Source organism: Lissotriton helveticus, chromosome 8, assembly GCF_964261635.1.
Source record: "Lissotriton helveticus chromosome 8, aLisHel1.1, whole genome shotgun sequence".
In the NCBI taxonomy this organism is placed as follows: Eukaryota; Metazoa; Chordata; class Amphibia; order Caudata; family Salamandridae; genus Lissotriton; species Lissotriton helveticus.
In genome coordinates this window covers 412,300,916-412,324,490 of record NC_136069.1, presented here as the reverse complement: position 1 = coordinate 412,324,490, position 23,575 = coordinate 412,300,916, and the positions used below count along the sequence as shown (strand labels likewise).

Genomic DNA, 23,575 nt, shown 5'->3' with positions numbered 1-23,575 from the left:
TGCACTTTGTACGTAGGGGATGTTACGCTCCTTCCTACAACGATAACTTAAATTACAGGATGCAAACTGCAGCCAGATGAAGACGGGAAAATAAACCGTCAGAGGGGTTGATACAGACCCACTCCGCAGTTAATGTTGTGTTTCTGAATGTAAACACAGCCCTCTTGCCTCCACGCCGCCGCTCGTATGCTTTCTGGAATCAAAACATTGCGCACTTTCAATCAGAGCTTGGGGGAGGCGCAGGCCTCGTGCATTACTAGGAAAACACGCAACCAACGAGGTGGGGGCCCCCCACAGACACCACTCAACCCTCGCTACGAGCAAACAGCCGCGGCCCCCGCAGCCGGCGGGCGCTCGCGCTCACAGCGTTATGCCGCCCCATTGGCCAGGAGACTTACTGTCGCCACACCAGCCGAGGGGCGGGGCCCGGCGTAAGGGAGGTGCGCTTGTAGGCGGGCACAGGCGCGTGGACACGCCCCTAGCGCCGCTGCAGTGACAGCGCGGATTCCTTCTGGTCTGAAGTTCAGTCTGGGTACCGGCTGTGGCATGCAACAGGCGCTGTCAACGTGAGCGGCGCGCGGGCAGAACGCGTCTCGCGGCTGAAGTGCGGCGCGTGGAGAGACAGCCGGACCGGCCCAGCGCGTGAGACTGTAGTGTGACTCCCAGGAGTTCGGCAGCGCGCGGGCCGGAGGGTTGACTCAGCTGACGTTGACGGCTCGGCTCGTGGACGGAGCTTCAAGCCCGCAGCAGCAAAGAGTGATTTGTTTCGCTCGCGGAGGGGTGGTGGGGGGAAGTTGCGTCGCTCGTGAACCGGTGTTCCTCAAGGGAGAGAAGTTACCGCTGCATCCAGGAGCTCCTCTACTTCAGCCATGGCCGAGGCCCCACAGGTGGTGGACATTGACCCCGACTTCGCACCGCTGTCCCGGCCGCGCTCGTGCACCTGGCCCCTGCCCCGGCCGGAGGTGAGCGCCGCGGAGCCGCCCCCTGGCTCGTGCGCCGGCTCTCCTCAGGGTGCTCCGGGCGGACCTCCACCTCAGGCCTCTGACACCTACGAGGGATCTCCGGGGGACTTTAGCCGTGACTTCCTGGCCAATCTGAGCCTGCTGGAGGAGAGCGAGGCGGCGAGCGGCTGCTGCGGGGCGTGCGGTGGCTTCCCTTGCCCCGAGCCGGGCTGCCCGCACACGCCGCACCCCGCGCCACCCCTGCAGCAGCAGGTGCCACCCCGCAAGAGCAGCTCCGCCCGCCGCAACGCTTGGGGCAACTTGTCCTATGCCGATCTCATCACCAAGGCCATCGAGAGCTCGGCCGAGAAGCGCCTCACCCTGTCGCAGATCTACGACTGGATGGTGAAGAGTGTGCCCTACTTCAAGGACAAGGGGGACAGCAACAGCTCCGCCGGCTGGAAGGTGAGGAGTATGGGGGAGTCACCAATAGCAATGGACACTGCAGTGGGAGATGACCGCTAGTAGCTTAACTCCACTAGGGATTGATTAACAGCAGCATGGGTGTACCAGGGATGGAAATAGCCAACCTCACGGTGCTCGACGTCACTAGGGGGTGCTGAGCAGTTTGGGGGTGATCAGCAGCACGGGGGCATCAAAGTGGAATAGTAAACGCAAACTGCATTGTAACTTTAGTGATAAAGAGCACAACAGCTCAGTGTGGGTGCCTTGGTGCACTTTTACACATTGTTTGTATGGCCAACAGCGTAGAGTCTGTAAGAGGGGGGCGTGAACAATAAAATGGTTCTATGGTGGCGATAAACCCCGCGGATCCCTTGTTGAGTAAACCCCATAGTAACCATACTGGAAAGTAGCATAGTTACACACTAGGGTAGTGGCATTCAACACAGTGACAAGGAGCAGATATACTTAGAACTTTAACACATAGTGGAGCGGCTGACTCGTTTGTACAATTAGGGAGGCCAACGGATTGGCTGACGCCATTTTGTGGCTGAACAGCACAGGGGTTTCACGTGGAGTGACCACAGAGGGGCGCATTGCCTGGCCATTCAATAGTTTAACACCCACAGTAAGTGTTCATCATCACCATATCACTGTGGAGCTGCCTGGCAATATAGTAGCAATGAGAACCTAACAGTAGAACACTTTGAGAAGTGACCAACACTAAACCCTGACATGACCAAAAGGGTAGGGTCAATGTAGGAAAGTGACCATGGGCACAGTGATCTTGGCGGGAGAGAATAGCAACACAGTACCACCAGATTGGCGATACCAAGTGCACAGTAACAACTTGGAGTCATTGACTGATAGCACAATAGCAGGTTCTCTTTGAAAACAGTACATTAATATAGTACGTTCATCAGCAGCACTTGGGAAAGTCCACTGTGCCGAAACTGCGTGGAGGAGCAGGTGATTACTGGCAGTCTGGTCACTAACCGTACATGTGGATCATAGTAGTATGAACAGATAGCATAGCAACACCATTGAAGCTGGTATGCAACAGCACAGTAATAACACAATCCACAATGAGTGAATTGAATCACGGTAAAGCTGTAGGAGGTGTGACTAATAGCTCACATGAACAATAGAAGTAATGTCCTAAAACTCTGGATGGGTGACGAACAGCACACGCTCTTCTGAAGGGTAATGTCTAACAGCATTTTGAAAACATGGAAATGGCCATCAGAACAACATACCAGGGGTTATAAATTACCGGCTTCATAATGCCATAGGACTTATGATGGCCATAATAGCTCTGACAGGATAACCAACAGCATAGTGGTGCCATGTCGGTGACTACCTTTTCACAGGGACCCCTTGTGTTGAGAAACAGCACAGTAACCGTGAAAGTGAACCAAAAGCTGCCATGAAGCCTTGTTGTGTGGAACAGCAGCTGATAATTCCCCCCCCCCCCCCACCATGGGATGGATTCCTAGATAGTAAGAAACAGTGTGGAGTAAGAGTGCCAAGACTCCTAGAGAAAGATCAAGCTTACACGACCATAAACATCAGTCAGGAGGTTGCCACTGCTGACCCAAGGGGTCATGATGGCAGAGGCAGCAAATGCAAACTAAGCTGTGCGAGTCCTATTCTCTTTCGGTAGTGTCCCGTTTTGCCTTGTCCCCTGCTGTCTCAGTAGCAAGTAGGAGGTTATTGAGCAGTTTAGAGTGGGATAAGCGGGCAACAGTGTGACTTCTTCAGAGGTCTAAAGGTACATAATGTCATCTACTCAAGGTAGGTTGGCAGATGGGAGTCATGCACTCGAACCTCATCGAGTTCCACCATGGAAGTATCTAGGCATGATGGTCAAGCAGTCTCTTTGAGATGGATCCGAGTGATCCGGTACATATTGTGGATGAGCTGCACTAGGCTGTAATTGAACATCTGGCTCAGTCCCAGCCCTTCCCCCGTTCCACAGATTTGAGCTAAAGGAGATCCCATCCTGCATCCCGGACATGACACACATCCCTCCATAATGCCCTTTTTGAAATAGAAAAATGACAAGGTGTTTGACAGCTGAGCACAAACATTGCAGACACGGGCACAGCTAATATGTCTGGCCTTCTCAAGCAGGTGCAGTGGTTATTGTTTTACATTTTGTTAAGTGTAAGCAAATGCCATCTAATTGGGCACCCCATGCACAGGCAAAATAAACTGCGGGTATTTAAAGTTAATATAAATAAAATACTTTAAGGCAGTTTCGTCACATAAGAGAAAGGAACTGTTTTTAGGCAAATTCAAACAATGTGCAGAGCCTTTGTGCAGTCTAAGTGAGGGAAGCTAATGGGTAAAGTGGGCTAACCTAGGCAGTTCACTGTGGTGGGCGGTAGCAAAAGGTAAACCACAATTTAACACACTAATAGACTCCACCGACCAAAGCCCCTCTACTCATGTTTATTTTACATGATTGTTTGGAAAGACAACAGTCTGGTGTGACAGCTAGCGCTAATTTCCAAGGCCGGCCCTAAAAATGTGTGGAGTGTTTTCCTGCTCAAACCTTTTGGGCGTTTAAACAAAGAACATGTACATGTAAGTCTGCTGCTGAGCTTTGCACTTTTTGTTTCAATTAAGACCTGTAACCTGAGAGCCACCTTTGGGGGCCGAGACAAGTTTGTTTTGCTAATATGTGTAATTACCTCCATTGATGTGTTGAGCCTCTGCTGAAATCATCCTATTTCAGTTGAGAGACCAGTGATATTAAACACCAACTAGAGTGCCTTAAATTATTGTAACTTATTTTTTTACTTTTTCAAGGTAGACTCAATGTGTCAAATTCATTTTATCTGTGATGGGTCTAGTTATTTAATTCAGTGTACTCATTTTAACTTATCAAAGGATTAATGCAAGGGATTGCCTTTTTGTCTTAATCAGGCGAGATAAGCTATCCGTGTAGTGGTTGAATTGCTTAATATGTAACTAGGAAACTTGGGTTCAAATTCCATATTCCCTTCTTGACCAGATTGTGTGAGTTTAGTCAAATCTGTTTACTTCACTGTGTCTCGTTCTCCGTGCTCGTCGCACGTGGGAGATTCTTCAAGTACTTCAGTTCAGGGTGTGCCATGTAAATACCTCGTAGGTATGACTTAATATCCTCTAACGTTGCTTCATTTATACTAGAATACTGCCCAGATGTAGGTGTAGAATGATAGTTCACTAATAGAATCGCTGTTAGGGCAGGGAGGTTGTCACTGTGCGGTGATATCATCTAGCAACACCTTGACACTTTCAAATGTTAAATACGCTTGTGTTAATTTTAGTCTTTTCCTTATTTTTCAATTACTTTTGTTGTGCGAATTGTACGCCAATGCACTTCGATGGCTCGGCTTGTGCTTTGGCTTCTAAGGCCAGACGGCAGCCACATAGAACGGGCTTAGCTCTCCCTATTGACGGCTACCGTGCCCACTTCTAATCGGGCGATCGCCACCCATCAACAACAGACGTCAGTGGGAGGCCCGAGTCTGAGGGAGGGAAGAGCCCTTCGCGAAGCCGCCTCCCTGCGCCCCGGGCTACTGTGCTAGGAATCCTACACAGTGGCAGAAGTGCGCCAGCGAAGCATGTGTTCGGTGTTGTGCATGCAGCTTTTGGCACCGAATGCAGTTGTGTATCCCCTCCCTCCATGGGACACCGAATACACAGCACAGGCTTCCCTCCATTTCCTTGAGTCTCCCCGGGCGCGCCGAGGGTATCACTAGAGCTGCCTGTGTTGTTTATTTATGTTTAGACCACCGCGTGGTTTGTTTTGTAAACACGTCTTGTGATTTTTTTAAACTTCTAATAACCGTGGTGCTTTTAATAACTAAACACGCCCACGTGTAGTCGTGGTGTCGCAGCAGCAGCACGTAGAGGTATGGGAACTGGAGCTGCTGACTAGAGCCCAGTTCTTTCTCTGAACAGTGCCTCTTTTCCATTGGGATTTTAAATCACAGCCTCAGGGAAACTCTCGGGCATATATATCACTGGCAGTGAGTCTGCTTACGACGTTTGCACACAAGATATCTCTTCACTGACCAGGGTTTCTTTGGCGTCTTTAATTGGACAGTAGTTGCCTGCTGGAGTGTTTTATTTCTTTCCTGCACATTTAGTATTGCTCCTTTCGCCAGCAGTTGATACTTTTTTTAACCTTTTTCCGTCTTGTGTGTTCGAGTATTTCGCAAACGTCTAATCACTCCAAGCCGCCTGTCAGAGAGTAACTCACACATCTATCTATCTATCTATCTATCTATCTATCTATCTATCTATCTATCTATCTATCTATCTATCTATCTATCTATCTATCTATCTATCGCTTCCGTCACTTGTAATGATCTAATCAGACTCGGTAAACATTGTTCCTTTACAGCTTCTAATCGTATTTTCTCTGTATTTCGGGACAGTTTTTTTTATCAGGCGAGTTCCTTTACCACTGAACACGCACGTACCTGCGGATACTGATGCCCCAGTCTGCTTGTACAGTATGAGACACGTCATTTATTGCTGTTAATGGCGCTATGAGACCAGTTAAAACATCCCGATCTCTTTATTAGTGTAATTTATTTCAATTTTTATCTAGTGCATGCATAATGTCTAGTGTTGTTAATGCGCTTTACAGAAACTGAAATATTTGCGATTTTAGATTTACAATGGTGCCCCCGATTTACCTTTACATTGATTATTACAGTTTGTATTTATATATTTGAGCGGAATATTGATACAGCATACGATCAGAGAAAGTAACAGCTCATTGCAACAGTGCTGCATATTCTTGAGTACTGTAAACAAAACAAATGAATATGGACAAAGTAAGTGACTTGATTAGCCTGAGGAGCAGCAGGTGGTAACAAAGGAAAAGGCCGAAAAAGGAGAGGCAAGAGTAAGTGATTACCAAAAGTGAATAAAGCATCTCTTTGTGGAAGAGATGCATTGTAGGTTTGTCTCCAAGTAGTAGGCTAGCAAGACCCGGGTTCCCAGATTTCAAGGCGGTGTGGGGGGGCTGTGAGATTGTGAGCAGTGCTTTAATATGTCAGTCTGTTTCTGAATGGTATATTAGCTGCATTTTAATGTTGTGGTACAGGGACAAAGTATGTCTGCAGGGGTGTAGAATTTCTATCCCCGACGCCCAGGACATATTGTTTGGGGTCAAGGGCAACACTTTCAAGTTTTCTTTGTCAGATGGACAAGTAGGCCCAACCCCCTGAAGCACAAACCCTTTTTCTGTCGGGTTACAGTACGGATCTATGAAAGGCATTTCTGCCAGTAAAGCAAGATTTCTATTTGTATGCGTAAATGATTCAAACTTGTATATATGATACATTAACGAACGCATTTAGTATTACAGCCAGCACTGCAAGGAAATGCTGTGAGTTTAGCTTGCAATGCTGACAAGAGGTTCCAGTACAAAAGCCTGTACAGATGTTTGGGAAATGTAAGACTTTGAGACTACTTATAAGGCTTCCTTATTCCATGCAGAAGCCTGAGAACAAAATGTGTTGCCTTCAGTGCCTGCACAGTGATGCATGGCAAGCCTCACATTTGAGGAATCTTTGGGTTTTGGGGCACATTTTAGCTAATAGGTCTTGTAAGTGGACGTTATTGATTTGATATCACGTTTCCACTTACTAGTTTTTCTTTTCATTTGCTCCAAACGTGTTTCTGTAGATAGACTTATGTAAAAATAAAATAAACCCTAAATACATTTGTATAACTTTTCATTTAATAGATGTACAATAAACGTGTTTGAGAAACAATATTTGCCACTCAGTTTTTCACTTGAAGTAATCTGTATCCTCTTTTCAGCCTTTAACACTCCATATTCATTCTGTGGTCGGCAGTTATCCAGGAAGCACAGACTTGATCTGGTGGTTCATTTGTGCATTGTTACACCTGCTGTAGAAACATCCCTCACCAAGCTTATTCCAGCTCAACATGAAATGGTCCAAAGTTATCTGGTTTTTGACACATGTACATATACTGCTGCTTTTCCTAAAGGCATAACAAACCTTTGGGCATTACAAGCACTTAAGGTTTAAATGCTTTCTCCAAATATAGTATAATATGTGTTGATGTTTAGATGTACACCGCTAATTGACCACCTGTTTTCTATGTAAGCTCTATTGTTGCATCTCTTTTTATGTCATACTGGACAATATATACCACCTTAAAATAGGTCTCTTAGACATTGCAGTCCAAGAAATTGAGAATAGGCCTAGGGAAATACAGTCACAACTTTCTAGGTACAGAACTAAGTGTGAATGTCTGTAATTCAACTATGCTGGAGCTGTTAGGTAACTCTGTTATATTCGTAAGTGCCAACTTTACCTGGATTTTCGTCTGAAAGTTCAGGATAGAAAGAAACATCTGTTGAAGGCGGTTAAAGAAGCCCTCTTATGTAGGCAGATACTTGAGGATCTGTTTTCAAGTTGTCATTTGGGAGTACCCCCAGGGTCTTCCTGCCAGGATCTGTGCAGGGCACGGAACAGGGTTTACAAACTGACTGTTTGCTCCTACTACCATGTTTGCGTTTTATGGCCGTTCATTTGGCATCTTTTTAACATTTTAGTTGTCAGTTGGTACCAGAAATGGGAAATGTTCAGACTAGAATTCCCGTTATCAGAGTTTGACTCACAATTGTGTCTTCTCATTCAAATTCTAAAATGTAACTGGAAACAAGTTAATGAGTTTGTTCAGTAGAAGAAAGCAAATGTTGAAGTAAACTGTGTAGGAGCATAACGCTTTAAAACCTCGCCATCTATTTTCTTACAGGAGTGGAAAAGGGTCGTTTGAACTGCATGCTGTCTTCCTAATTTTAACGCTGGGCCCTGGGGAATAGGATTCCCGTGGCAGAGGCAGAAGTTGACCAAAGGCCCTGCATAGTTTGTGGCTGCCTGCCTGCCTTTACGTGGGTTGGCTGCATGTTGGGGTTTGGATTTATGGATTGTAATTAAATATTTCTTTACGTTAAAAAAAAAACCCCTAGAGTAATGTTATAGTTAGGTGAAACGTCCAGTAACAACGTAACTGTTTAAACTCCAAAAACCACAGAAGTTCACCAGTTACAGTTAGAGTTAACTCAAGTAACTGTAACTCGTGCCCTAAGGTAACTATAACTTCCGCCCTCACAATGCTCTACTAATTACCTCCTATATTACATCAGGCATGTCATCTTTTATCACATCATTGATAATTTCACTACAACATCTACAGTGAAATTATTGATGAGAAAACTGTGTGTGGCGGGGGAGCTGACTGCATATAAAGTGCTATTGCCTGCACTAGGTTTTGTAAATAGTGAAGAGGTCAGCTTGTTTTTCTTTACAGTAAGTTTGACATACAGAAAATCACCTCAGTAGCATCAATGTTACTATTAAATAGCAAATTCAAATTGTTCTTGTTGATTTCAGAAACAAATTCTTGTGTTGAAGCAAGATCCACTCTCCAAATCACAAAAACATCATCTATTAAACGGACCCACAAGATTATATTGTCCGTCTACTTTTCCAGGGTGGGGGGAGCCATAGAGCATCTGTTCCTCCCACCAGCTCATTGTATGAATGATGAATGTGTGGTGTGTGTGTCTATATATATATATATATATATATATATATATATATATATATATATATATATATATATATAAATTCGATACACAACGCCTGCTGTAGAAGAGCCCAACAACAGGTGATATAAGCTGACATTCTTGATTGGGGGTTACCGTGTGCACAAAAGTCCTGGTACCACTCTGTATTCTGTCCTGCTCCCGACGCGTTTCGTGCCTCACTGCACTTATTCATGGGCTTTGGACTTGAGTTATGCGAGGCGGCAGAGCAGTTCATTGAACAAATAGCCTTGAGTTCCCGCCTCAGTGGGCGTGGCCGCCATCTGCGGCATCTTGGTCCTCGTAGTTGTTCTGTTTATTACCCCAGTGGGTCGCCTGCCGCTTGCAACTTCTCCAAAAGTTTCCCCAAGTGGGGGGGGGGGGGTGGTGCCCCGTTCTTCCTGGCATCGGTGTCTTACAACCCCCAAACAGCTGCTCCTGTTCCTTTAACTGCAACGCTTGTCACACATCACAGCAGGTCTGACGTTAATCAGCGGGACTCCTCCGCGGTCCAGGCAGAACCGCAAATATAAATTCGATACACAACGCCTGCTGTAGAAGAGCCCAACAACAGGTGATATAAGCTGACATTCTTGATTGGGGGTTACCGTGTGCACAAAAGTCCTGGTACCACTCTGTATTCTGTCCTGCTCCCGACGCGTTTCGTGCCTCACTGCACTTATTCATGGGCTTTGGACTTAAGTTATGCGAGGCGGCAGAGCAGTTAATTGAACAAATAGCCTTGAGTTCCCGCCTCAGTGGGCGTGGCCGCCATCTGCGGCATCTTGGTCCTCGTAGTTGTTCTGTTTATTACCCCAGTGGGTCGCCTGCCGCTTGCAACTTCTCCAAAAGTTTCCCCAAGTGGGGGGGTGGTGCCCCGTTCTTCCTGGCATTGGTGTCTTACAACCCCCAAACAGCTGCTCCTGTTCCTTTAACTGCAACGCTTGTCACACATCACAGCAGGTCTGACGTTAATCAGCGGGACTCCGCCGCGGTCCAGGCAGAACCTCAAATATAAATTCGATACACAACGCCTGCTGTGACGGGAGCCCAACAACAGGTGATTTAAGCTGACATTCTTGTTTGGGGGTTACCGTTTGCACAAAAGTCATGGTACCACTCTGTAATCTGTCCTGCTCCCGACGCGTTTCGTGCCTCACTGCACTTGTTCATGGGCTTTGGACTTGAGTTGACATGTCATGAGTGATGTAATATGTGACGTCATCAGCAGTGCATTGCACGCGCAAGTTATAGTGAGTCCAACTAACTATAACGTGGGAATTTCAATGGTTTTATGCGAGTAAAATTTCCACCTAAATATAACTGGTGCGAAACCTATGGTTTTTTCAGTGAATTTAATAGGTTTTTTAAATGCTAATTCCTAACTATAACTGGTGTGAAACCTATGGTTTTTTCGGTGTATGTATATAATATATATATATATATATATATATATATATATATATATATATATATATATAACATTTCTATGGCAAAATGAAACCCCTCATTTTGTTCCTTTTCAAATTAAATGTATTAAGTGTTACCACTTTATTCCAATCAAGATGACTTCAGGTGTGCCATACTTTTGTCATAAGTAAGACTGTTAGCGTTCTAGTTGTTCTTTAGAACACTCTGGGACATTCTGTCATTGTGCTATAGTTGGGCTACATCTGGCTGATATTTGGGCTACATTTGGGCTCTTTTGTCTCTGGGGGCCATCTTGGGAGACTGCATATCATAATTTTTTTAATGAAATATAAGAGGATTTGAGAAGTCACTCAAAATGTGCCCTAATTTTTCTTTCTTCAGCACTAATCATAATTTCTATGGCAAAATGAACCCCCTCATTTTGTTCCTTTGCAAATTAAATGTTTTAAGTGTTAGCACTTTATTCCAATCAAGATGACTTCAGGTGTGCCATACTTTTGTCATAAGTAAGACTGTTAGCGCTCTAGTTGTTCTTTAGAACACCCTGGGACATTCTGTCATTGGGCTATAGTTGGGCTACATCTGGCTGATATTTGGGCTACATTTGGTTTTTTTCGTCTCTGGTGGCCATCTTTGGGCTACATTTGGGCTCTAACATATATATATATAGCCCAATGTAGCCCAATATATATTTTTTCAAAGTTAATTTTCGTAAAAACCACTGGAGCATATATCTTGAGACATAGCAAAGGCACATTGGGGTAGCAGTCCCTACAATTTTGCCAAGTTTGGTGGAAATCCATTCAGCCGTTCGGGCTAAAAGTGAGTCCAACCACCCTATGGAAATTAACATGGGGAAAACACGTTTTGGGACCCCCCTTTTATCTTGGCCCCCGCTTGACGGATCTCCCCGAAACTTTCAGGGAAAGAGCGGAGCGCAGCGAGGCAAAGTTAAGGAAAATTACAGGCAGATCCCTCATTCGGCGCCAAAGTTATTCCCAATAGAATGTTGCGGATTTCCTATGGAAAACGATCCTAACTGTAACGACCTACTGGCAACCGCCAGTAGGTAATATATATATATATATATATATATATATATATATATATATATATATATATATATATATATATTAAACCCACATAATATAGACACAGTACACACAGGCAATATTTATGGTTAAATCAGAGTTTCATTGGAAAAAAAACTTTTTTACGACCTGGGATGCCATTCAACAAACTTCAAAACAAAAGTTTATGTGATTTGGGTTTAGCATGGTATGTTTCGTGCAGAATAATCTGCAGGGCAAGAAGGGATGGTGGGCTCAGGTGGGGGCCGGGGAGTTCCAATTTTTTTTCTTTTTGTATTCAGGAGTTGCAAATCCTGGAAAAAATTTAAATGAAAAAGAATTTGGCACACTACAGTGGTGATTGGTCAATTTCCCTCTGGACGTTTTACACAGTTTGTCAAAGGCCTTGTGGAGAAGGCAATGGTCAACAACAGGGAGGTAGGTGGCTGCAGGGCCTGTCGGAGGGATCGGTCTTTGGACAAGCCCTGGGACCAACACCCTGTTTGTCGTTGCTGAAGGCCATGTGCAGTGTGAGTTCAGTACCTATGGTGGAGTGTGTGTAGGGCTTGACCGAAAGTCAGTTCATCTGCTCAACCCCTCTGCATAGTACCAAAAACCGTGCACAGCAGAGGTTGGCTGTATGCAGCGGGTTAGTTGTCTAGCTTTACCAATCCCCACTGCAATATCTCAAGGGCCTGTACAGTAGAGTTCGCCTGCTTGCGCTGTTGAAATTTGGATGGAGTACATTATAAAAAAACACAGAAATTCACAGAAAACTTACAGTATGCTGTCGAAAACCTTGTTTAGAAAAGCACACTTAGTTATGGTTACTAATTTCAACCGTTAACCTACTGAAATTTGCATGTTACAGTCAGCTGACCCATAACTAACAGAACTGCTTGTGAGCCCTAACGTACACATCAAATGGCATGTCCATGACCTCACTCTTTATCAAAGTGATGCAGTTGCAAATTTCATGAATCGTTTTTGAGCTCAGGCTACATATCACGTCACCATTAACACTGTGGATGGTTCGGTAGTTCATAACTTGCACAACAGCTATGCAAAGCATCTCTGTCACGCCCGGATTGTGCACACAACACAATACACGAGCTCTGCAATTACATTGCCCAGAAATCAATATTATACTCAAATTTCTCTGTTTTAGGTGATTTCAACTTACATGTAAATGACCCGACCTGCACGTTGGCAGCTCCGCTAGTGCTATCCCTCGGGGGTGCCAATCTAACGCAACATGTTACTGCCCCCACACATAAGGCAGGGCACACTCTGAACCTTGTGTTCTCTAACTTGGCCATAGAGAAGGTTGCATCCATGAGCGGCTATTTACTGACTTTACCCCTATTTCCCAGCGGGAGGCGCTGGTAGAAATCCTGAGGTGCAAGTCAGGGGCACCGGATGACCCATGCCCCCCAAACTGTGGAACGTGATGGCTCTCCACCTAGTACACATACTGATGCGCATATGGGACTCATCCCTTGCGTCGTAACCCTTCCCAGAAATCTGGAAACACGCACACTCCTTCCCCTGAGGAAAAAAACAAATGGGGATCCTGGGGACTTGAACAATTACAGACCTATATCTCTGTTACCAGCACCAGCATCAGCACCAGCCAAGATGCTGAAAAAACTGGTGCAACGACAATTGTCAAGCTTTATTGAGAGTAAGGGCATCCTACACGATACCCAATCGGGCTTTCGATCGGGCTTTAGCACCGAGACAGCCCTTTTGGAGGTGGCGGAGTTGGTGCGACTGGCAGTGTATTCGGGGGCATCCACGATGCTGGTGCTCCTGTATCTGTCGGCGGCATTTGATACCGTCGACCACACCTCGCAGTCAAGAAGACTTCAGGAGATGGGCATTGGGGGTATGGCACTGGCCTGGCTTATTTCCTTCCTGAATAATCGCTCACAGAATGTCCCGTTCAAACCCTTTGTGTTTAAACCTAAGGAACTTTGGTGTTGAGTCCCTCAGGGGTCAGCGCTGAGTCCACTCCTGTTTAATTTGTACCTGGCACCACTGATCTCGCTGATAGCCAACTGGGGTGGGTCAAAGCTATTTCGTACGCAGACAACACCCAGCTGGTCTTCACCTTTAAAGAGCAGACTGAGGATGCCTTCAGGAGTTTCAAGGGATATGTGAGAGATATAGCGTTGTGGACGAACAACAATAAACTCGAGCTCAACGCAGGAAAGATGGAGGTGATGTTCTTCGTAAAAGAGACACCTCCGGCACCAGCTCTATGGTGGCCAGTGGAAACGGGACCCCCCCCCCCACCTCTGCACACTGCGTAAAAAATCTGTATGTGAAGTGGGAGCCCAATCTCTCAATTTCGACACAGATACAGCAGGTAATAGCTTCATGTTTCTGTAAACTAAGAAACTTGAAGAAATTCCTGCATATGCTGCCAGAAGAATGCAGAAAAACCATAGTCCACAGAGTAGTAACATCCAGATTGGACTATGCGAATTGTCTTTATCTTGGTCTGACAAAGTACTTAATCAGACATCTTCAGATGGTACAAAATGCGGCAGGGAGACTGATTAGGTGGGTTCCCTTCCGCGAAAACAGCTCTCTGCATTTAAAGGAGCTCCACTGGTTACCAGTGGCCAAAGGAATCCAGTTTAAGGCCCTGACGCAGGCCTTCCGAGCCACACATGGAAAATGCCTCAGCTACCTAGAACAAAGACTACGCGGTTACAAGCAGTCTAGATCATTAAGATCCAATTCCCAAAAGCTTCTCTGCATACCTCATTTCAAGAAGGCTCGCATGGGAGGCAGACTCTTCAAGGTCTGAGAGGCGAAATTATGGAATAACTTGGCAAGTGATTTCCGCAACATTAATACAGAACCCCTTTTTATGAAAATGGTTAAGATCTGGCTCTTTAGGGCAGAATAATTGGGCCGGCGGCATGGCCATCCGGTTTGCCATCCACTCACTACTGATTGTTTTAGGGCCAGGACCCCTCTGTTTGAGGTAGCTGTTACGCTCTATAAGTGTCTTATTATTATTATTATTATTATTATTATTATTATTATTATTATTATTATTATTATTAGTGTTAGTATTAGTATTACATGTTCAAACCAGTGTATATGATTAGAGTCGGATAGCCATCAATTATGAGGAAATAGGTGTCACAGCGTTCCGTTTTCTTCTTTAATTTGGTGCTCAAGCTGACTGTGCCTGCTGTGTCGGGTTTTATTCCCGCAGTGCACGATGCCATACAAGGATATGCAAACACATTTACTTGTCCGGTTACCATTGCACAGCATCCTGAAGTCGATGACAGCAAAGACTGAGGTGTTAAGGCTGTAGTACGTCACAGTGGTGGTTAATGAGTGTGCCATTTGGTGTACTTTGCCTTTGCTTTACACCCTGTCAAGTGTCTATTGCAAAATAACAAGTTCAATCCAGAGTGAAGATTGAAGGAGTGCCCCTGTACAGTGGATGTTTTGTCCTGCAGATGTCAGCAAGTTTCAGGTATGAAACCGACTATGTACTTTGTTCAATTATAACTTACAGTAGGGTTGAGTGGTGGTGGAAATGATTGCTTTGCATAGTGTACAGGGTGCGGTTAAAGTCTCCACTCCAGATCATTGGGAGTAAGTAGCAATCAATCAATCAATCAAAAAATAAGTTTATTTTGACAATTTGGCCTTTAAACTACAAAGACATTTACTTTATCACAGAACAAAAAATACAATTATTAAAATTCATAGAGACCTAACAACCATTTTCATAATATTCTCATAACATATTTTTGTAATAACACATTATAAATCACAGTAAAATACTTAAAAATTGCAATATATAAAATGATTACAACCATGCTATTTCTATCAATTTATCACCCCTTGGACCACCCTATTTTGAATCATTATTCCAACAGATATCTTTTGGCTACTTGTATAAATTTCGCCAAGGCGATTGCAGTCTCTAAGGTCTGCATGTCCTTAAGTAGCTCAATTGCTTGCAGCCTTGTTCTTATTCTATATTTTAAAAAGAGTGGTCTTAAAATCAAGCACCGTACTAATATCAATTTTGGACAATCCATTACAAAATGAATACTAGTACATTTTAAATTTAAACCACAAGTACATTTACCATTGTTGTCCATTGGCATGTTTTGTACTTTCTCATTTGTATGGGCGGGATTAATACCTATTCTCACTTTTAATAATTCTAATCTCATCCTATGGTCCGGGACGGTATCTAAGTATGGATATGAATTATCATTACTCGAGGTTTTGATCATAAATTGCACAGACTTTTTTTGCTTCAGATACTCCATATCGATCTGTCTGGATTTTTCATTTCCCAGGTTTTTTAAGACACTCTTCCCTTCGTCAATGCACAATGATTTTGGGTCAATTTTTGCTTCCAGGGTTTCACAAATGGAGTACAATTTATGTCTAGTAGCTATTGCCCACTTCAATTCACTTTGTTGGATCTCCCTCCGACACCAGCTCGACACTTTCTCCTCTTTTCCAGCTCCCATCCTTTTCCAAAATCTGCACAGATTTACCTGTGCTTTTATATTCCCTACTGGAGTAAGTAGCAAGCACATGAGTTTGTCACTAAATCATTCAAAGGAACTTGGCCTGTAAATTATTAGGAGCATAGACATGCATCATTGCTCTCTAATCTCCATATTGAAGTCCCTTGATCAACAAATGCCTGACCTGGATCAATATATTCCCAGATCACCCACTGAACCTTGGTATGACCCATAACAGAGCTCTTTTATAAGACTATTACATAGGTGCACAATTTAACCTCTGCAGCGTTTTTGGAGTTTAACTAACTGAACCATAGTTATGAATGTCTCCTGTAAGAAGGCTGTATTTATTTAAAGACGGCATAAGTAAGTAGAGCTATATCTTACAATGTTTGGAAGGGGTACCTTTCCTTGAATGCTGAGTGTGTGTAACATGTTGAAAAAGTCATTTTTGTTAAAACATGTTCAGTCATTGTTTACTGTGTAAGGAGTAGTGTATCAACTCATGTGAAGGGTCTACTTCCACTAGTCCTGTCCAAACATAACAGACATAGCCAAGAATACAATTATTACGGATACCAAATTCAACCATTGCCTCCAGTATTGGGGATGGTTTTTACAAAAACAAAAAAATTGATTGACAGAATGCAGAACAATATCATACATTCACCCCAGTACAGAGATCTGGGCCTAACCATTGTTTTTTTGCTCACCATGCCATTCCAGTTTGGACCCAGCCATATGCAAATCAGTCTTGACCCTGCGCCCAGTGGGAACAGTCCGGCCCGAACTGCCAGGCCAGGTCCTCCCTGGATGGAAACAAGCATCCTAGGACCGGTTTCGGGCTTTCAGCCCTCATCGGCCAGGATATCTTGACTCCAGTGGCATGGAGAGCACGGGACTGACGTCTGGGCATACCCGTCCCACTCGGGGTGACTAATTCAAAAAGAACAATCGATGGACAGAATGCAGAACAATGCAATATATTCACCCCAGTACACAGATCTGGGCCTAAATCCATTGTTTTTTTGCTCACCATGCCATTCCAGTTTGGACCCAGCCATATGCAAATCAGTCTGGACTCTGCACCCGATGGGAACAGCCAGCCCGAACTGCCATCCCAGGTCCTCCCTGGACTGGAAACAAGCATCCTAAGACCGTTTCAGGCTTTCAGCCGCCATCAGCCAGGATAGCGTGTCTCCAGTGGCATGGGAGCACAGGGATGGTTTTTACCCCATGCCCTTTATGATGGTATGTCACCAATTATGAGTATCTGTCCTCTATGATTAAGGCAGATAACGGTGTGGCATAGACACCCTCCCCCTTCACTATCATCCATCTGTTATTATTTACATGTCCAACAATTTCTCATTAGAACAGTGCAGGCAGCAGGTTCAGTTTCTGAATGGCCCACTGTATTTGACACCCTAGATCACCAATTCATTGGTTAGTGTTTGCTGTCATTGGTGTGAGTGCTGGCAGAATGTGTTCCTTAAGTTCTCATTCTAGTACCTGAGCTGCACAGTTTGCTGTCAACATTAGTTTGTGTGGGTCACCATGTGGCGACTTCAGACGACACTGCTGCTGTTTAGTCAGCTTGTATCTGTACATATATCGGTTTAATCTCTTTCCTGTAACATGTCTAGTGTTGTGTTTGCCATTTTGGGTCTTGTTCTTTAATCCCTTCCCTGCTGCCGTCAGCCGTTAGACGTAGCGCGCGCTACCTCCCTGGTGCTGCGCACGTCCAACGGCCGACGCGTCCCCGTCCACCCTTTAGAACGCCCGCACCGGCGTTATTGTCATTTGTGGTTGTTCTGGGGGCTTTTAACGATTGAAACATATTGACCTTTACAATGCAGGAGGAATAACACTCCTGTGCATCCCAACTCTATTTTAATCATCTCCTTTACTTTCCAGTAATAAAGTACTATTTGGAACATTTGTTGATTTTGGACGATTCGTACTGCAGAAGCAGAATTTAACCCAAATGAGGAATGGTAGGCAATTACACACATTAATTCGTTGCTCTTTCATTCAACGTCAAGCATAAACTCAGCTACTCAATCGCAACAGCATAAGAAGTACAGTGGAATGTTCATCGGATGTAACACCAAAACACCTGCTAAAAAGGCCACACCTATATCGCCCCCCCCAAACAAATACAGTACTACATTAATGTATTCTAAAGCTCAAGCATTGTAACCCTTACTAATCCTCACATGGCTGCCAGCCTAAGCACAGCAGCCTGAATCTGGATGATCACCAATGAGCACAAAATAATTTCCAAGTAGGTCACCATTTTACAGCCAAAATCCCCTATACTGTTGCATAATACCTATTAAATAATGTGCTTTGGCGCGTCATCAGTGGGACAAAATGCTATATGAATGCAAATACAATAGAATAATAATGTACCAGGACAGTGTTGCATTTTTATATTTGTCTTAATTTTTATTCTTTTATAGTGCAGTGTAATTTTTGTTTACTTTAGAGTTCATGAAAGAGAAAACGTGGGTAAGAAAGAAAGTGAACCAGGGAGAGAAGGCCTCTGATCAGTTACTGTAGGTGTCCCCCTAGATGATGTTGTTCAGTCAAAGGCCTCATTTCATATGGCAGTTCAATTGGAATGATTCTCTAGACAATTTTGGTTTTAGATTTGCGCAGGTGCAGGTGGTTGGTTTTGGATCTAAAAGAGAGGGTTCAAAATTATCTCTGTATATATTTTTGGAGGGGGAAGAGGTTGTCCCCATATCCCATTTTATAAACAAAAATCATTTTTCTTTTTTAGGGGAATCTACAAAATACATTTATTACAACTCCTTACCGGAACCCTAAAAACAACTTACTGCCCATTTTCCCTTACCCATCCCTGAACTCTATAACACCTTCCTACCCCATACCCCTACCCATCCATGAAACCTAAAAAAGAAACCTACTACCTCTTACTCCTAAAATCCCTGAATTAAAAAAACCTTACTACCTCTTTACCCATACCATCCATTAATGTCCCTACTACCCCTAATTCATACACATCTCTTAAACCTTGAAGTCCCTTGCTACAATTTACCCTTACATATTCTAAACCCTAAAAATCATTTAAAACCCATCCCTGGACCGTGAAAATCCCCTACTAAACATTATCTACCCATCTCTGAAACCTAAAAATCCCTTGCTACCCCTTACGCATCCCTAAACCCTAAAAATCATTTGCTTGTTATTACTTCTACCCAACCAAATACACCTAAAACCTTTTCGAATTACCTTGGTATGTTTGTATATAGAATATATATATGTGTGCGTGTGTATATATACACACGTGCACACACATCATACATATATATTTATATGGTATGTAGATCACACTTGCTTACATATATTTATATATGTATGTATTATGTCATTTAAAAACAAATAACTTGCCTGGGTGGTGAAGTACTGGGTTGTAAGGTACCTTAAAGGGTCCTGTTTGGTATGTAGATGCTTAGTAAAGACTGTGGGCCCCATTCTGATGCGGTTAGGAAAGCATTCCCACCCAGGGCCCTATTACGACGCAGTTAGCAGGCCTCCTAACGGCATTTACTCCTTCCAAATTGGATTGGGAACGTGTCTTCCTGAGCAAGGGCCAGACTACGATGCGCTTAGGAACATAGGCTCCTATAGAAGTCAATGGGAATCTAAACAAATCGTTTCTGGAAGCATCCGGATGCATCATACCCGGTCGGTCGGACTCTCCCGATCCAAGTCAGTTGGAAACCATTTCCAAACTGATTCGATCGGAAAGATTTCCTAGCCCATCAGAATGGGGCCCTGTGTGTTAAAGGTGCTGCATGGTAAAGGATGTATATTAAAGGTCATATATTGAATACACACCTTCTTATTCAAAATCGTGTCTCTGACCCATGTCGTGTGTTGTTTCCCTGTGCGCTTTCCATATATTCAAATGTAGAGGTCTGTACATGAATAGGACAAGATAAGAGACCTGTTTAGTTCTGTGTTTTGAACCTATATGAAGAAGCATTTTATTTTGGAGAAAACAAGATTTTAACCTGTGCACTCTACATAATCAGATACCACTCAATACCAGTGGTGAAGATCTTCACTTAACCTAACTGAAGAAAGTAGACAATCCAGTCCCACGCTACAAGCATCAATATTATAGTTTATCCAACTGGTAGAGTAACATAAAACATTCATTCTGAGTATCACACAATAAGTGACAAATAGAACTCCAAATATTTAGTAACTCATCAATTATGACTCCTGTGTCATGACCAAATGTACTGGACATGAAATGACCAGATGCACTTAACCCAAAATCACATTTTCTAATGCATTCCCTCACATAGCCCTTCACAGAAGTCACAAGAGAATACAACATAGCATTATTGGGAAGCATCTTTCTACTACTTGGTGTGTCTTTTATGACCACCTCCTCTGGAATATCAGATCATACATCCTTTCCATATGGCCGTACTCTTGCGAGATGCTCCAGCATTCATGAGAATGTGGCAAAAGAAGAAATTAACTTCTATTTAAGGGTTGCGCCGCTGTCCTTCTTCTGTCGTATCTGTCTGCCCCTCACTGTGTTCTAGCAGACTAGGATCCTCAAATGCTGGATAATATCAGGTAATAAGCACGAGAAACCATATCTGAAAGTTTCTTGTGGTAAGCTTGCAGTAGTCCCCACCCATTCAATATCCAGTAATGATCATGATTTCTTTTCAGTGACCAAATCTGCCTTGGTGGAATCATTTGTCTTGGTGGAATCACAGTAGATTTCTTCTTTAATTTGTAGCCTACAAAGGCTGCTACGATAACCATTCAAAAGATTGTCTGTATAAATAGAATTTGAGGGAGCAGATTTTTTAAGATATTCATTTGTAAACCAATCCAAGTCTGCCTCCTCTCTGAGGCTCTACGTGGATGTACATGTTGCTCTTCAGCCTAACTAATAACTTACCCTGACTGTCGCTACTACCACTTTCAGGGTTTAGGCAGACCAGACAGCTCATGCTGCAAAAGCTGTCACATTCTGTTTGAGTGAACTGGTAGTGAAAAGCAGACCTGTGACTCGTCTTTGTTCTTGTTGTTGCTGTAATTCACCACCACTACCTTGTCCCCCAAGAGGGGCTTCTGTCAAACATTGCCTAAAGCGGTCTAGACTGACGACATGCACTTTGCCTTGTTGCTGTTACAGCTGCCCATCAGTAGACTACTCCCTGCCGATCTAAATATTATTGCCTGCCTTCCTCTCCGAACCCTGGTGGGCTGCCTATGCTGCTGTGGTCAGCTGAAGCTGCTGGCGGTGGCTGGCTAGAGACAATATGCCTGTACTGAACACTAGTAGAATAAATAGCAATCCTGCAGCCATCGCCATGAATGCTTGTGCTGGTCTTGGCAAGCATGTTTGTATGTTCTTTTTACGCCCAGTTCAAACCTAGGGGCAGCTACAACAATGGGATGACTCTTTCATCTCAAAGGTTCCCAATCTTCTACTATGAAGGCTACAACCCCAAATTTTCAGCCTTGCTTGACTCCGATGCCCTACAAATTGGACACAATTCTAGACTCTATTCAAAGGTCCAGGTCGTCTCTTGAAAATAAAATAGATGCTGTGGCAGTTGATGGTGGCTTGCTGTGGGATAACCACAAGAAATTAACTATTTCAAATGGAATGCACAATGCTGGACCTGTGGCCTAAAATAGGTCCAGAAACAACTAGATTTGAGTGCTCTTTTTAGTAGGTAGGGACGAGGGTCATGCTTATTGAAGCAATATCTGAATTGTTAGCCTGCCTATGGTTTCGAAAGGACAAGATGCTGTGGTCCATTTCGAATCATGGATCAAACGTTTTATGCCTTCTCACAAACTATCTCCATTCTTCTCCATTGAGGACCTTATTGGATACATGCCCTTAGCATTTCCCTAGCTCTGTTCCTCGCCAAATTGATTCACTTAAAGAACGTGATAAAAATCCTGCATGCCACCAAACAAGCCACTCGTCTTGAAATCAACAGTAGCTGACTCCTCATAATCTCAGGCTATATCGTGGCACTGCAGCACCAGCAAATTTCTGTTGTGGGAGTAAAATGCAGACTTGGGGAGATGGGGCTGAGATAATTTCTGCTGTTACCTGCAAAGCTCCAAGTAATATCTGAGCACAAATATTTGTTTTCTCCTTTGATCCAGCCGCAGCCTGGAACTGGGTGGAGTGTCCACAAACTGCTGTCCAGGCAGATAAACCAGCAGCCCAAAAAATGCACACACTAAAGTAACAAAAAGAAACCTGCCACACATGAATTGCATCACAATGGTCAACGAGGAGCAGGCAGCTGACAAGAGGCTCCTCGGCCTCAGATGTGGCAGCATTATTTTAGGATTGCGCAGTGGCAACGGAATCCAAAGAGGATTTGTTGCCTCAAGCAGCAAAAATTTTAATCAATAGGTCTCCTCCCCTATGTAAAAAAAACAATTAGGCGCTTGGCTAAGTATTATCTTAGGTCTCCGCGTCCCATTTGGTGAAAAGAGGTCAACATATTTCTCGCTCAATGTAAAGACTACATGCAATTCGTCAGGACCAATACTGTGAAGACTATCTACACTCTAGGGTTGATGACATGGAATCATACTCACATCAACCAAACACATCAACCAAACAACTACCTATTAGTGTGCCTGTCAGACCAGGAACTACCCAAAGCTGTAACCTAACCAGGCATCAGCAGTACCTTGTAGAGTGTAGATAGTCTTCACAGACAAAATACTTAGCTGAGCGCCTACTTGTTTGTTTTTACTTAGGGTAGGAGACCTATTGATTAAAGTTTGTTCTCACAGGCACTCCGAGTCCTATTTTAAAATCACACACTCAATCCATACATCTACACACCTCTGACCCCTTACCCCCACTTCACCATACGGCTATTGGAAGAAGATCTCCACTAAAGTGCCCCTACTATAGGGAGCCCGTTGGGTATTGCACCGCCGACCCAACGAGGAGCAGCCCTGATGATGAAGCATGATGCCCAACTGGGTGTGTGAGGGCATTACAATCCAATATATGGACTCCCAACTCTGAACCAAAGCGGTCAGGTTGGTGTCGTTTTCCCTTGTCCTGACATTGTTCACTGAGGAAAAGCATAACCTTCTTTTTCAAGACTTCAACAGGGGCACATATGCTGAACCTCCCTCTATGCTGAGAGAGGAAAAAGCCCTATAGTCCCTTCTTTGCGTATAGATTTATTATTTCAAACCAATGTCGAGCAAAGGAGGTAAAAAATATAATAATATTTCTTGATCTCTCTCTTCTACTTGCTCAGCGAGCCATAACGCTAAAATGGAAAGCTGACATACCCACCGCACCCTATTAGTGCGAGAGACGAAGCTATGCCTGCATGAGCATATTCCCAATTACATCATATATTTCTGCATGCAATCCTATGCACTGGGTACCTACCTCAATATTAGTCATGCTTAGAACAACATTTGCTACCCTTCATCCCTTGCTGAGATGACATAGCC

The 23,575-nt window shown here is 43.9% G+C and overlaps 1 protein-coding gene across 2 annotated transcripts in view; it reads left to right on the top strand.

Moving 5' to 3' along the window:
• The first annotated feature begins 466 nt into the window (after nucleotides 1–466).
• FOXO1 (forkhead box O1) overlaps nucleotides 467–23,575 on the top strand; it is an 85,405-nt gene continuing 62,296 nt past the window's right edge. Inside the window, exon 1 of one of the 2 annotated variants that reach the window (XM_078657246.1) lies at nucleotides 467–1,406. In XM_078657246.1, the coding sequence (XP_078513372.1) occupies nucleotides 870–1,406 (537 nt within the window). In that variant the 5' untranslated portion in view covers nucleotides 467–869. The remainder of the gene's footprint in view (nucleotides 1,407–23,575) is intronic. The other variant, XM_078657245.1, reaches the window with a different exon arrangement.